Below are 15017 nucleotides of genomic sequence, written 5' to 3'. Positions count from 1 at the left end.
CGACACATCTTAACTACATTCTAACGTCGTTCTCGCACAATATGAGCGGCACTTTCTCGATATCTGTTGTTATATTTTAGTCACATCATCCTTGAGAAAACATCTTATTGCGAGACTTATGCCTCAGTCTAGTATTAATAATTAACGTCCTTCCATTATGTATTTATTTATTTGCCTTGAAACTAAATGTCTTTCATGGTTTTGCTACCAGTTGATGCAAATCCTTCACAATAATTGAAAAATTACTTATTCCTCTGATGCATCGTTTCTAACTTCGGACAAAAATATAGCTTGTGCTCTTTAAAAAATACCTAATTTATAATTGTCCTTCTGATAGCATCTAGTTAATTGCACTGAAGAAAACGTGAAGTACTTATTAGCCTTCTCAAAAACTGTAGTAATAACATTTACAAAAATATTTAATCGATAATTATATTTTAAGAAGCCCTTCACAACGAGCTGCGGCTGAACTGTTTGATACAACAGTAAGGAACCTCAAAGTTTCTTTGCTATAATACGAAAAAAAGTGTGTCAGGAACCGCTGTTCCTGTAATGCTTGATGAAACTGTGTACTTCAGTAATCTGAATGTAAATACAAGCAGAATTGTAATGTCAATTGATAGAGAAAATACTAATCGCCATAAAGAAAAAAAAATTATGTTTGACTTTTGGATAAATAAGTATTTCACGTTTTGAAGAATGGCTTTATCATAACAACACTATTTCTTAGTAGCACTGTATAATACACCCTTCGTACAGCTGTCATCCTTTATTTTCCTGTATATATTTTCTATGAACAGTTCTGAGTCCTTCGCTTCTAAATTAACACTTCAAACCACCTCTCCGAACCCTATTTCACCAACAACTTAGGCCAATAAAATCTCGTTACATTGACCTGTACCCTTCAAGATCCTGCTGCGATGAGTCCGCTGACGATGTGACACGTGATACCAAGTCGCCAACCACGACCTAAAGCCGTAACTCTCCAACCACCCCCCCCCCTCCCCCTTCCCCCAGTGATAGCCTAAGTGTAGAGCTGATAGCCGCTGCTCCCGTGTAGCCCCTGCCGTGGTGGCGCCTGCGAGCAGTGACCCGTGCGTGCCCTCACCGTGCGGCCCCAGCTCGCAGTGTCGATCTGTGGGCGGCAGGCCGGCTTGCACGTGCCTGCCCAACTACGTGGGCCGCGCGCCCAACTGCCGCCCCGAGTGCACCATCGACGGTCAGTGCGCCGCCCACCTGGCTTGCCAGGGCATGCGCTGCCGGGACCCGTGCCCCGGCTCCTGTGGGCCCTTCGCCGTCTGCAGGGTAGTCAATCACGGGCCTGTCTGCACGTGCTTACCCGGATATATTGGTGATCCTTTCTCAGGATGCACTATCGCTCCTCCAAGTAAGCTCTTGTGCTGGCTGTATAATAAGGCAGCAAGTAATACCGCTGTTCCTGTTCATGTTTCATATTGCTACATATGTCACTCTTTCATCTCTGCGTTTTCAGCTACCACGAGAACTGTGATGCTGCAGCTAAGGGTTATCGGATTGCTGTGTCTGATTAGGCTTCTTTATTGTGTCGGGATCAAATTAAGGACTTCTTTTTCAGATGATTCCTCACTTAATAGTTATTCTTATGGAAGTATTGTTCATGATATGTGTGACTTGTTTTTATCTTTTAGTTTTACAGGAAACGAAGTGTCAACGTATATAAAAGATGTGGATATTTCTGTATGGTATCACACATAGCACACAAACGCGCGTTGCAAAGCTTCAATTGTAACTTCGGTGAAATGGACTGCGCATCAAAATTAAAATATTTTCTTGATACTATGTCATTTTTTGTCATTTCGACACGGAAGTTCGAAATTTGACTCGAAGATACCTAAATCCTTCCTCTGTAGTGGTGGAAAAGTGTGGTGCCCTGCAACGTCACCATCGGGCTCTGCGGTGCATCAAACAGCTAGGAATCGACACAGAAAAAGAAAAAAAGAACAACACTTTCACCACAGTTCTGTCCAACGCTACCGTGGTCGTGTCTTGTCGTGGGAAGGTCGTCACACCTCCCTTTACTCACATTTCACCTCTTCTCTTAACGCCTCTCTCCGCTACGGAGGTCAGAACCGCGAGGCCCAGCGTTGAAATTCCGCGATTTTCTTATGGGCAGCCGAAGTAGCCGAACAAAACTTTTCGAACACACCGCTGTTCAGAATCGATATGAAAAGGCCTCTGGAAGTCTCATAAAAGGCGTGACTGGAACCACCCCTTTCCTTGGGGCGTTCATTTCCACACATTTTGTGGTCGAAAATAGTAGTTTGCAGTGCGATGTGCAAGAGGATGATGTTCTTGACAAACCTTGACACTGCTGGAACCCACAGCGATTCAACTCTTCTCTAAATTCCTTTGCAGAGACGTCAAGAGAATAGGTGAGATGCGTGTGAGGAGGGATGCGACGACCTTCCCGTGGTGTGACACGTCCATGGTGGCGTCGGGCAGAATGTTGGTAAAATATGACATCATTTACCCACCTTGCACTTCACATGAACTCACAATCCTTTTTTTTCTTCTTTATCAAGTGTCGACACCTAGCTGTTTGAAGAACCGTAGAACGCCACGCTTTTACACCATTATAGAGGTTGTAAGCACATTCAAGCCAGATTTCCCACTTTTGCGTCTCAGCGAGAGAAATCGAAGGGGTTTCGAGAAAGTTGTTGCTCAGTGTATATTACTCACTAGAAATGGTTTCTGTTTTATTGACTGCATTTTATTTTTTATTTCAGTTGCTTCCACTGTCGAAATTGTATCTTGGAATGAATTCCACTTTTTTACAGTTCGTGTAAACTGTAAAACGAAACAATGAAGTTTAGGAATGTTCCTTTGAGTTTTGGCAACCGTTTTGATATTAGGCCAACAGTGAACAATCTGCCATGAGTATTTCATTAAGACAAATTTCCTTTTACATTTGTGTTAGAATTCCATTCACGAGACTTAAATTGCAATGTAAGAGGTGTTTGTATCAATAAGTATATTTCTCGCTGCTTTTTATCGTTGTTAACAATGGTTAATGTTTTTGTATGTACGTAAGGGACATATCGAACCTGCATTTTTTTCAGATTTTTTGCCTCAAATAGTTCATCGTTAGCGAATAATTATCGCATATTTAGAGTACCTGAAATAAAACTGGACCGAAAAGGTTTCGTTATTTCGCGAGAACGTAATCTGAACAGCAAAGAGATAACTAGAAAACTTTCCGAATACCAGGAATCTTTGCTGAAGTAAAAGATTGCCTGCAGAAAAATCAAAACAGTCGCAAAGCCAGCTAAGTATGCAGATGGAAATTGAAATATCCACATATCAGAAAATTATCAGAAAGAACTTGTATCTTTATTCCTGAAATTTTCTGATGTGTGTGAGTTAACGTTGCGAGACAAACTTGAGCGTGTTCACTTCCGTTGTTAGTTTCTGGACGAAGGGGTGTTGTGATCACAGGAGTTTCAGTTTCTCATTTCTTTAGATGAAGCCAGCTTCAGCCTGTTCTGGCATGCAGACTCACAGAACGCCATTACGCATCAGAAATCATCATCACTAGATTGAACAGCTGTTCCAAAATAGTAAGATTGGTGTACATAATCCGGACCAATTTTATTTTGACCACCTTGTACAGATACATACTGCATTGCAATCAATAGCAGATACAAATATTGAATCAACGAGCGGGCAGCTACACACGTCTGCAGAGTAGACTAAATAGAGCAAACAGTCTTTTTTTGTGGGTGAGGTAAGCTGAGCGTTAGGTCTTTAAAGACAAGATGTATCTTTTTCAGGATTTCTGTCTCATATAGTTCAGTTTATACGTACGGGGAAAAGATATTAAAAATTTACAGAGTTGTGATATTCTTTATGCATTATCTACCTCCACTACAGATAAGTGGCATCAGGCACTGTTGTGTAATCTTCAGAGTTCGAGATGTATTTCATGCTCGTGAGGCAAAAAAACTAGCAAGAGCATTTATAATGATAATTGACATGTCAGAAGAATAATGAATATTATTTAATTATCGTTAGGATTCAAACTTTGTGACGTGCCACAAGATCCACGAGACGTCGTTCTTGCTGCTTTATATTGAAGATAGCTAAGAGATATCACAGTTAGTTGCAGTAACATGTTTCTGTTCTGTTAATACTATTTAAGAAGCTTAGTTTGAAGGTTCTGGCGATTGCCATGTTCAACCGGAACCATGATTCTAAGATTCTACTGCATGACCTTACAGCTGTCCATCAAGAGCCAGTGACTCCCTGCAATCCATCGCCCTGCGGGGCAAATGCCGTGTGCAAAGACCGCCACGGCGCAGGCTCTTGCACGTGCCTGCCCGGTTACTTCGGAGACCCTTACACGGGCTGCAGGCCCGAGTGCGTACTCAACACAGACTGCGACCGTAGCAAGGCGTGCGTCAATAACAAGTGCAGGGACCCGTGTCCCGGCACCTGCGGGCTCAATGCCGAATGCCGCGTCGTCAACCACGCGCCTTCTTGCAGCTGTCTTCCTGGCTTTATAGGCAACCCTCTCAAAAGTTGCCAAGCTATTTCTGTGACTCGTAAGACCTACTTATTTTCTTACTTTTCTGTATACTTTACTGTCTGTCCAGTACCATACCTTCAAATGCTTCTGACCTCGCTCTTTATTCAAAGAACGAATTATTAACTCTATTAAGCAAGGAGTATTGGCAAAATGAAACTGTGAATGCCAGTTGGATGTAAAATACTCTGCTAACTACTTCATTGAGAGCTGCTAGTAATAAACACAACTAACTGAATAGTCCCCAGAAAAATATAATTTTATACAGAAATCATTTTAAGGTATGGTACAAAATGTTTCAATTTCAACTGTGTTCCTCAGTTTACTGCATGTTTACGTCTTTACCAGAGTACTGCATTTCTGTTTATCTATTTATTCAGTAATTCTTATTTTATCTGTAAAATTTATTTTCATATTCTTCTTTGGACACTATTTTCACTGGGTAGTTTTCAACTTATTGTCTTACTGTCTCTGTCACATTCGTTTCTTCATTCTGTGTCTGTCAGTGTCTGCAAACCGAGTGCAACGTTACATGTCTCATTTGGCCTTGGTATGGACGATGGATATTTATGACTTTAAATTCGGCGTCAAACTTTCCATTGACTGTGCCATTCAGCAAAACGAACGTAGTATAACAGCACATTTCACACTTTCTATTACCGGTCAAGTCGTTAATTCAAGATGGATTTCATTTGTGAGATGCACTGTGAGTACAGCCTGAATTTTGATGGCGCACATATAAACGCGATATTAACACCAACTTTTTTCTTTTGGTCAGGTTTAGGATAGACTTGTTCTTTATTTAGCGAAGTCAGAGCAGATAATTTAGAAGAACTCGTTCATTCGACTGGCAATGGTCAAAGTGAGTAGGTCACTGCGACATGCTTTGCTCTATCCGCTTTTTGATTGAACTATCGAAGAAGTACGAAAAACAACAATGTTCCGATAGAATCGTTACTTAGAATGTTAGATGACTACTCTTCGAAAAAAAATTGGGTTCCTTGCGTTATTAGAGATATTAAATCTGCTTTGTACCGAATAGTATATCATTCCTGTGATTTGTAATAAGAACTCTTGATGATAGTATTGTTACAGATGCATATTAAATTCTTAGTAGCGGCTGGATTAAAGTATTTCCCTTGTAAGTCCTTCTGCGCGAGATTTTTAAAGTCTATTGGGGGATATTTAACTGTACAGTCTCTCTGCGTGACGAGTTCATTGGCAATCATCGACTCGATCCACAACAGCGCAATCCTTGGCCATTTCGGTGAACGTCAGCAGTCGGTACTGTATCATATTTCAGTCACTGTAGCCAAAATACTGAATTGTATATTTCGGGTCCTGCATTTCTTATTGCGTTCTTTGCCACCAGAAATCAGTAATATAGGCAGCAGTGTTACTTGTAACAGTCAAGGATACACGTCCACTCCGTAAATCGCCAATACACAGGGCGTTTCAAACCTCTAGGGTAAAAATTATACAGACCTACAGGACTCTAAATTGATTATTTTCAGATAAAGAACGGTCATGAAGTGAATATTTTAGGCGGCAGTAAAATTTCAATGAACAATGCGTGTTATGCAACGTTTTGTAAACAGCTTACGTTCAATAACAAACAACTATACCACTGTTTACTATTTATACTGACTGCTTTTCGAAGGGGTATCATTTCTCGAAACAGACACACATTTAATCTTAGGTACGGCAGAATGTAATGTGACCCGCCCGGATAACCGAGTGCCATAGCGCGCCGCTTACGGGATTCCTCTGTGCAGGGCGCAGGCATATTGGTAATCCTGTAGGTGCGCCATCGTCTGTGGTTCTCCGCAGTCACAGTTTGTGTTATGCACAAGGAAATGTGCCATTTCTGGAGGCTACTCCTGGATCTTCCAACTCAAGAACGAAGATGGTTGGTCCGCCTCGGTAGCTGCACGGTCAGCGCGGCAGATTGCTAACCGAAGGAGGCATGGTACTATCCCCGGCCGGGTCAGAGATTTTCTCCACTCTGGGACTGGGTGTTGTGTTGCCCTTACGTTCGAGTCGTCATAATTGACATTAGACTGTTGAGATGGCTGTATGGGTTAATGACAAGGGCTGGTAAGCCAGCCAGCAACGATGTGGTTTCAGGTGGTTTCCCACATCTACCTAAGTAGATACCGTGCTGGTACCAATGTCCAGCCTCAGATACTCGCTACGCAAAAATTTAGAAAACGTTCTTATACCTGAAGATGAGATTTACGCTCGACGCAAACAGATGGAGTATACAGTTTCCGTCCCGATTTGTATCGGTATCTGTTACCGATGTAGCTTCAAGCCGTACAACAATACCGAGTCCACAGTGAAACGGGAAAAGGCAAAAGAGAGGGAGAAGAAGAAGACAGCAGAACGTAGTGTCCGGAAAGCCGAACGAAACCACAAAGTGAAGTTTCGAAACACACGACAGTTTATAGCCATTGATAGAAATTTACGAGAAACTGGAACTTTGAACTCACAGAGATTGCAAAGGCTCTCGAAAAGGTTTGTTCTCACAACAAAATCTGAAGCGGTGGTATTGGATCGCATTAAAGAAGTACCCATCAATTGGGCCGTAAAATAAAGCATTGGAATGCAGAGGGCTGGTGCTGTAGTTACACCGCATTATAAACAATAGGTATAAACAGTGGAGCCAAATGATTTTGAACTCAGAGTTCTGATCTGTCAATGGGTTATCCAGGCAGTACGCCGGCACCGAACTCCGTATTACGAGCATAAATTGTTGCTGTAAGGTGGTAGTTGTTTATCTTCATAAAAAAATCTTCACTTCAGACCTCAAAACACTCAGTGGGGGATCCTGTAATGTAAGCATAATTTTTAACTTTAAGGTTTGGGTCAGCCTTTATATCAGCCTTTGGTGGAAAGTACTTGTTTCCTCCAGACAGTTAGAAAAAGTGTAAATGTGAATGTGCTTCCCAGCTCCCCGTACCGTCTAGGATAGTATCAGGCTCGAGCGCATCTGACGAATGAAATCTAGGTTCCGGGAGTTCTTAGGTTCAACTATGAAGACCTTCTTTCAGTCCTGCAGAGCATGTGTTGCAACTGCTCGTAAACCAAAGTCTGTTTGCCATGATCGGAAATTGGAAGAGGCCAAGATTGGTAGGTATTCCTTGCACTCGGTAGTGGTGGCCCACGCGTGGTATGTAGCGTGTCCGTTATGGCCTGCAGAGCCGCCCGCACCGCAAGACCCGTGCCTGCCCTCGCCGTGCGGCGAGTTCGGCGTGTGCCGTGTGTCCGCCGGGCACGCCGTCTGCTCGTGTCAACAAGGCTACATCGGCGCGCCGCCCACCTGCCGCCCCGAATGTATTGTGAGCGCAGACTGTCCTCAGGATAAGGCCTGTACAAGGCAGAGATGTGTAGACCCTTGCCCCGGCACATGCGGGCTCAACGCGCGTTGCCAGGTGGTCAACCACAATCCCATCTGCTCCTGTGCTGCAGGACTCACGGGCGACCCGTTTGTGCGCTGCCACAAGGAAGACAGTAAGGGGCTTCTTCCTTCTTATCTTTACTGTCATTATTTACTTGCTCGTAGCTTCATCTTTAGTTCTTATCTTTTTGTATAATTTCTTATTATGTATTTCATTGTTTCACTGTTTTCAACTGCAACTTTTCTTACACTCATGCAAACAGAAACACTCCTTTTAGTTCTCAAAACGAATTGTCTATTATGTACGTTCAATGAGACAAATTAATTTCAGACAGGTTAGTTTGTAGTAATGATCCGACATCTGACACCTTAGGCACTGCGAACGAAATCGCTTACTCAATTCACAGTCCGACGGCACTTTGCGCTGAGAGTTTTCGGTTGTGATTTGTAGGCTGTTTTCCATTGCCATTTCGCACAGTCTGGAACGGTGCCCTTGTTTCTCCTGCCTCAGCTACATTATACCCGTATACATGTCGTTCACGGCTTGAACTATTTAATTATTCGAGTCAGAAAACAAATGTAACACATGGTAATTACCGTTACAAACAAATGAAAGAAATCATTACCAATCTACACTACTTTTGACCAAAATCTTATAACTTCAGTTGTAACCGGTGTCACAAGCAGAACTTCTGTGCAAGACGCACGGCGTAGTTGACAGTCCAGTAGGTGCTCCATGGTCTTTGGTTCTTCTCATTCACGGTTGGTGATATCCGCAGGGAAGTGCCATTGCTGGAAGTTACTCGTGGATCTTCCAACTCTAGAACAAAGACCGCTGGTCCGCCTCGGTAGCTGCACGGTCAGCGCCGCAAATTACTAACATTACGGGCCAGGGTTCGGTTCCCTGGCGGATCAGAGATTTTTTTCAGCTCGAGGACCGGGTATTGTGTTTTCGTTTCGTTCGTATCGTCAGAATTGACATTACACCGTGTAGATGGCTGTGTGGGTTCGTACCGCAAGCCAATAACATTTTTAGAGGAACCAAGAAACGGAAACTTTCGAGCGACTTCCACACCATCCAGTTCCGTTCATGCCCAGGTGGGAGGGTTTCTGAAGGGAGGAGCAAGGCAGAGCTACTCTCAAGTCGAGAGATCCACAATCGTTTTCTTGCTGTAGCTGTTGTTGTTTGCAAGGCAGCAGAGCTTTTGAGGAAACTTCTCCTGAACTTCAACCTTGGGGCTGCTGCAATAATAAACGGATTAGATGATTTTCTAGAAAGTGAATTTTTACCTTAGTTTGATAGATTGGCTTCCAGAGAGTATCATATGGGCCAGCAAGCGAACACCATCTAAACTGACGCGGAGTATGGAACAAGGGGTAGGGTGAGACAGTTATCAGTTGACACTGTCAAACAAAACGAGAGGATCTAACAAAGTGAGAAATGAGAGGACAGATTTTACCGCTAGAAGCAGAAACGGGGCCGAGTCGTGCTTCTCCGCACACTAGGGTCGATTGTATACAAGCCCTTTTGTGTCATAAAAACCGTGCTGTGTGCACTTCATCTAGACGAATGAACACTGTTCTTTCATTTCAGTCACGGGTACAAAATACCCAAGCAGTTAAAATACATGGTAGAGAGTTCACAGGATTCGCGACTCGATGGTGTACGTGATACAAATCATTGTAAACTAAGAAAATGGGCATTAGGAAAGAAGCTTTTGCAGTTCAGGAAGGGCGTCGTCTCTCGGTTCGGGTAAACCAATCGGAGGAAAAGGAATTTCCTTAAAATGTTTGTGACTGGTAAAGATGAATACGAACTGTTCCACCATTTTAGCCCAAACTAATCAAGCAGGAATAAAATGAAATAACCTTTTATCATAAATTATAGATGTATTACAACAGAACACAGCACACAAGGTACACAATCTTCGACAGAGTACAAATTTTTTCCCACATTTCACTTTCTTTTTCTTTCTTTTCTTACTATAATAATACTGTTACTGTTCTTGCTTGTCTGTCTAATCTTTAGTTTTGCGACACTCTTTCTCTCTCTCCAGAACCTATAGTTCGTCCGCCGAGCGGCAATCCATGTGTTCCATCTCCTTGTGGTCCAAACTCACAGTGTCGTGTGGTGGGCACACAGCCTGCGTGCTCATGCTTGGCCAATTACATTGGCCGTCCGCCGAACTGCCGGCCAGAGTGCACGCTGAACGCTGAGTGTCCTAGCAACTTGGCTTGTCAATCTGAACGCTGCAGGGATCCTTGCCTAGGTTCTTGTGGACCACACACCACATGTGTCGTCGTTAAACATGCGCCAATATGCAAATGCTTGCCAGGCTTTACGGGAGACCCGTTCGCCGGATGCGTACCAGCACCAAGTAAGATGCAGTACACTTAGGTCTTTCACTCTGTCACTACAGTTGTCTTGAGGTTACCTGCTCGTGTCTGACTGCGCTCATTAATTCCAGCTCAATCGCCCGTCGAAGCACCACGAAACCCTTGCAACCCGTCGCCTTGTGGTGCCAACGCAGTGTGCAAGGAAAGGCAGGGAGCTGGATCTTGTGTGTGTCTTCCTGAGTATTTCGGAGACCCGTACTCAGGATGCAGGCCAGAGTGTGTGCTTAACACCGACTGTGACCGAAGCAAGGCGTGCGTCAACAACAAGTGCAGGGATCCGTGTCCCGGAACCTGCGGCATCAATGCGGAATGTCGCGTCATCAACCATGCGCCTTCTTGCAGCTGTCTTCCAGGCTATATTGGAAACCCTCTTAACTCTTGCCATCTGCCTCCTAGTAAGCTGCTGTTTCTTCACATTTTCTTTTATATTTTAATTACTTTCATTTCTGCAATGATCACAAGAGCGAAGAACATTTCACTCGAAATCGTCTGAGGGCGCGTAAAAAACATTTTTAATAAAAAGAAGGGGCTGATTAACATTTGATGGTTTTCTATAGCAACTGTTCTAACACGAACTTACCAAGAGTATCTGTTGATCCGTAGTTGGCGCAGAACAGCGGCTGGTCAAATATTTACCACGAGAAAATCGCTAAGCAGCCGTTTATTTTCAGAAGTTATTTCATTGAGCCGACCAGTTTCGGCATCTCATTAATGCCATCTTCAGCCCCTTTACACTCCATGTATGTACAATCAGATATATCGATACATGCATAACTGTAGCCATCAATACATGGATTTCGTGAATCGATTGCGCAGTGTTTACTTGATAACTTTGACTTGTTATGCATGATAGATATATCTGACTGTGTGTACATGGAGTGTACAGGTACCTGAAGACGGCATTAATGAGATGCCGAAACTGCTCGTCTAAATAAAGTAACTTTTGAAAATTAACGGCTCTTTGGCGATTTTCCTTTGGTAAATAATTAACACGAGTGTGGTCACAGCTATAAACAGGGGAAATATGTATCGCTCCTTTCGAAAGTATTGCGGCAGCGTAGGATAAATCTCCAAACGGTGAGCACGTGCTGCGAATGTTCAGTAACATGTTGTACAAAACTGCACTAATAACAATGTTTATTAATAAACCGTCTTCCATATTTAAATTCGGGTAACTTTATCTCAGTGTGGAAGACTTACATATTTGCAGAAATTATAGCAGCTATAAAAATTAACAGTGTTGATCTTTCTACCTGCAGATAGTCAAAACAAATCAGAATAATTTGATTAAGAATCGAGCTTTTTCTTCAGAAGCGCTGATCAATGCTTATAATTACGTTTCTGTTGCTTTAATATAACGTGTATCTATCACAATTATATTGCAGAAACTGATGTTGTAATAACTACCACATATCTTGAAATTTATATTTTATGCGTTCTTTTGATCGATTACCTTTATACTTACGAAAATTAGCCGTTTAAATGTAGGCTATTGGGATCTATAATTTATTTAGATTTCTTTCGGTATTTATTAACAATCATCCAAGTTAGATGGAAGATTGGGGCAAATATTAACTTGCACAAAGTACTAGGAAAAATATTAGATAGATTAGATAGCTGTACTTGCCCAATCATTCCGCATCACATATCCTGGAATTGGAGATCACCGAACCTATTCATCGGCTTTGACTGTAGAGTTATGACGGAAACGGAGTGAAATGTTCTTTGCCTTGTACATATTATTAAAAAATCTTCACTCTATTTTAAGCATGGAAAAAATCGTGTAATTTCCGATCTTTCCTTCACAGGTTTTTATTCTTTGATCTTACTGCCTGATTGAAATACATTTGGTTTTTCTAGAGTGCATGCTTTGCTTAGTTCTGCTAGCTATGAAGAAATTCTGCTATTTTTTTATTTCTCCATTGTTATGTGCTTTTCTGTATGAAGTGAGTACATTCATAAAATTCTGTTCTTTTCTTCTGTGTCTGAAATACGAAACAAATGTATAGAGTTCACGCCTTCTTCTAGCACTGTAACTGTAACTGCAGCTTAGCTTGTAGCCTGTTTGCCTCGCCTTCTGTGTCTGTCCTTCCGACTCTGTACGCCCGCTGTCTGTCGTGCACGCCAGCTCCAACCGCAGAGCCGCCCCGGGACCCGTGCAAGCCGTCGCCCTGCGGCCCGTTCAGCGTGTGTCGCGTGACGAACGGACATGCCGTCTGCTCGTGCCAGAGCGGCTACGTAGGGGCGCCGCCCACGTGCCGGCCAGAGTGCGTCGTCAGCACAGAGTGCCCGCAGGACAAGGCGTGCGTCAACCAGAAGTGCGTCGACCCCTGCCCCGGCACCTGCGGCCTCAATGCCCGCTGCCAAGCCGTCAATCATAACCCCATTTGCTCTTGCGCTCCCGGCTACACAGGAGACCCCTTCTCTAGATGTATCAAGGAGCAGAGTAAGCGCCTCTCACCTTTTTCAGTCAACTTTCCAACTAGTAATCTGTTACTTTTTGTTTACTTCATTCGTGACTTTGTTGATTACATTTTCTTTTCCGTCTGTGACCCAACATGATTATAAGAGATTGGTCCGTTGCAAATTTTCTGTATTAATATAAAAATTATTATGGTATGGTTTTTGCTTTAGAAAGATAAAATGTAGCTACAGACATTCAAAGCGTATAAACACTTTACTTAAGAACGCTAATTCACTATCATAACTGCAAGGCTCCCGAGTGTCAATATTAATTTTACGATAAAGCGATGTAGGGATACACTAAAGGCATTCTCAACAATTGAGACCATCTTTCAGTCTGTAGCGGAGCGTACGCTGTTTGGAAACTGCCCGGATTATTAAAACTGTATGCTGGACATAGTTTTAATCTGCCAAGGAGTTTCAAAACAGTGTAGTCTCAGCTGCATAGCGGAAGATTCATCTCGGAAACAGTTCTCTAGGCACTGACCAAACCCGTTCTCGGCAATATCCTTTCTTCCAGGAGTGCTAGTCTAGCAAGATAGCAGGAGAACTTGTGAGAAGTTTGACGAGTAAGAGAGAGGTACTGATAACTGTGAGTGCGCTTCTTCACTCATGGCTTGATAGCTCAGTCGGTAGCAGTTTTGCCCACGGATTTGCGTCCTGATCCGGCACACAGTTTGACACCGCTGGGAAGTTTCATATATAATATTATTTGACTCGAGCAAAAACTGGCATTGTAACTACAAAAATTGACTAACGTTTCGTTGTCAGACACGAGTGTGATTCCGTGGGTACACAGAGGATAAAAAAAGATTTTTAGAATTGCTCCCATCTCTATTGGAGACGGTTGCAAGACTAGTACTCCTGTTCTGCACCCAAACCACAACATAGTTCAGTGGCAATCCTTCGTTGATAGCGGGAATTAAAGTATCGGTGCTTTATTTCACTGATAGTTGAAAGAAGTGACATTCATTGCCGATATAAAAATAGTGTGGGAACAATGTTCGTTACGGTAGAAACAGAATGTTGTACACATCTGGCTCAAACCATCTGGTTTAAATAAATAAAATGCAATATTCCTTCTTTTAGAGGAGCCGACGATACTGGTAAAAATAAGAATTAAGTAACTATATCAACGAAAGGTCACAGACACCATTACTTAGCCTCTAGACTCAACTTACTTCTCATTTCAGTATATCGGGTTTCCCAGGAAGAAGGGCCAGTATTCATGGTTGTGACAAAAAGGATCATTTGAAGCTAAAAACTTCTTATAGGCGTATGCAGTATTCCAAATGGTTTCTGAGGTAGAACACATTTTACGTATATTATAATTTATGGAACAAATGGATTTACACTCAACTTGTTTGAGTCATAGTTAACGAACAGAATGCAAAACATACTGCTGAGTAATCCAAGCAATGCTGAAAGGGTAGAAAACTTTAGTGCCTGGGGAGAAAACACAAACAGAGTCCCATAGGGTTCGATTTTAAGTCCACCCCTATTCATAGAGCAGAAAACCATCCCGATTAACAAGTTTGAAAGCAACGAGGTAGATTGGGCTAGAATAAAACATCAGAAAGCTTGGGTGCGTAAGAGACACAAGTGTGCGCTGGTAGCCCTAAAACAAACGTTCATTAAATGTGTTCCATCTCGTAAACAACTCGGAATAGGGCATATGTGCATATGAGGTTTTTCGCTTCAAATGAGCGTTCCTGTCATATCTCTGAATGTTGACCATTCCTCCTAGAACAATCTGTACTGTCTGCTTATATCTTATGTTTCTCCTGTCCTCACAAACTCTTTCTTCCTGCAGAGCCTATAGCACAGCCGCCTAGTGGCAACCCGTGTGTGCCATCACCGTGTGGGCCCAATTCGCAGTGCCGTGTTGTCGGGACGTCCCCTGCATGTTCTTGCCTGCCAAACTACGTGGGACGGCCACCCAACTGCCGGCCAGAGTGCACACTGAACGAGGAGTGCCCGAGTGCGCTGGCTTGTCAGTCTGAGCGCTGCAGAGACCCTTGTCCAGGCTCGTGCGGAGCGCACACTACTTGTACCGTAGTCAAGCACGCACCTATATGCACATGTCTGCCAGGTTTCACAGGAGACCCATTTGCCGGCTGCGCAGCTGTACCATGTAAGAACGCCTACCATTAACTCTATACACGATAAGTGGCAGTAGATCACATCTGCTAAGGG

At 43.0% G+C, this 15017-nt stretch overlaps 1 protein-coding gene across 1 annotated transcript in view; it reads left to right on the top strand.

Moving 5' to 3' along the window:
• The window catches only part of LOC126439847 (uncharacterized), a 604845-nt gene that overhangs the window by 355560 nt on the left and 234268 nt on the right, over window positions 1-15017 (top strand). The window contains 7 exon segments of the mRNA XM_050090598.1: window positions 1061-1374; window positions 4250-4580; window positions 7763-8074; window positions 10019-10339; window positions 10430-10753; window positions 12487-12804; window positions 14635-14955. Coding sequence (XP_049946555.1) covers window positions 1061-1374; window positions 4250-4580; window positions 7763-8074; window positions 10019-10339; window positions 10430-10753; window positions 12487-12804; window positions 14635-14955 — 2241 coding nt within the window.

Source organism: Schistocerca serialis, chromosome 1, assembly GCF_023864345.2.
Source record: "Schistocerca serialis cubense isolate TAMUIC-IGC-003099 chromosome 1, iqSchSeri2.2, whole genome shotgun sequence".
NCBI classification, from domain to species: domain Eukaryota; kingdom Metazoa; phylum Arthropoda; class Insecta; order Orthoptera; family Acrididae; genus Schistocerca; species Schistocerca serialis.
This window is presented reverse-complemented; position numbering and strand designations above follow the sequence as displayed.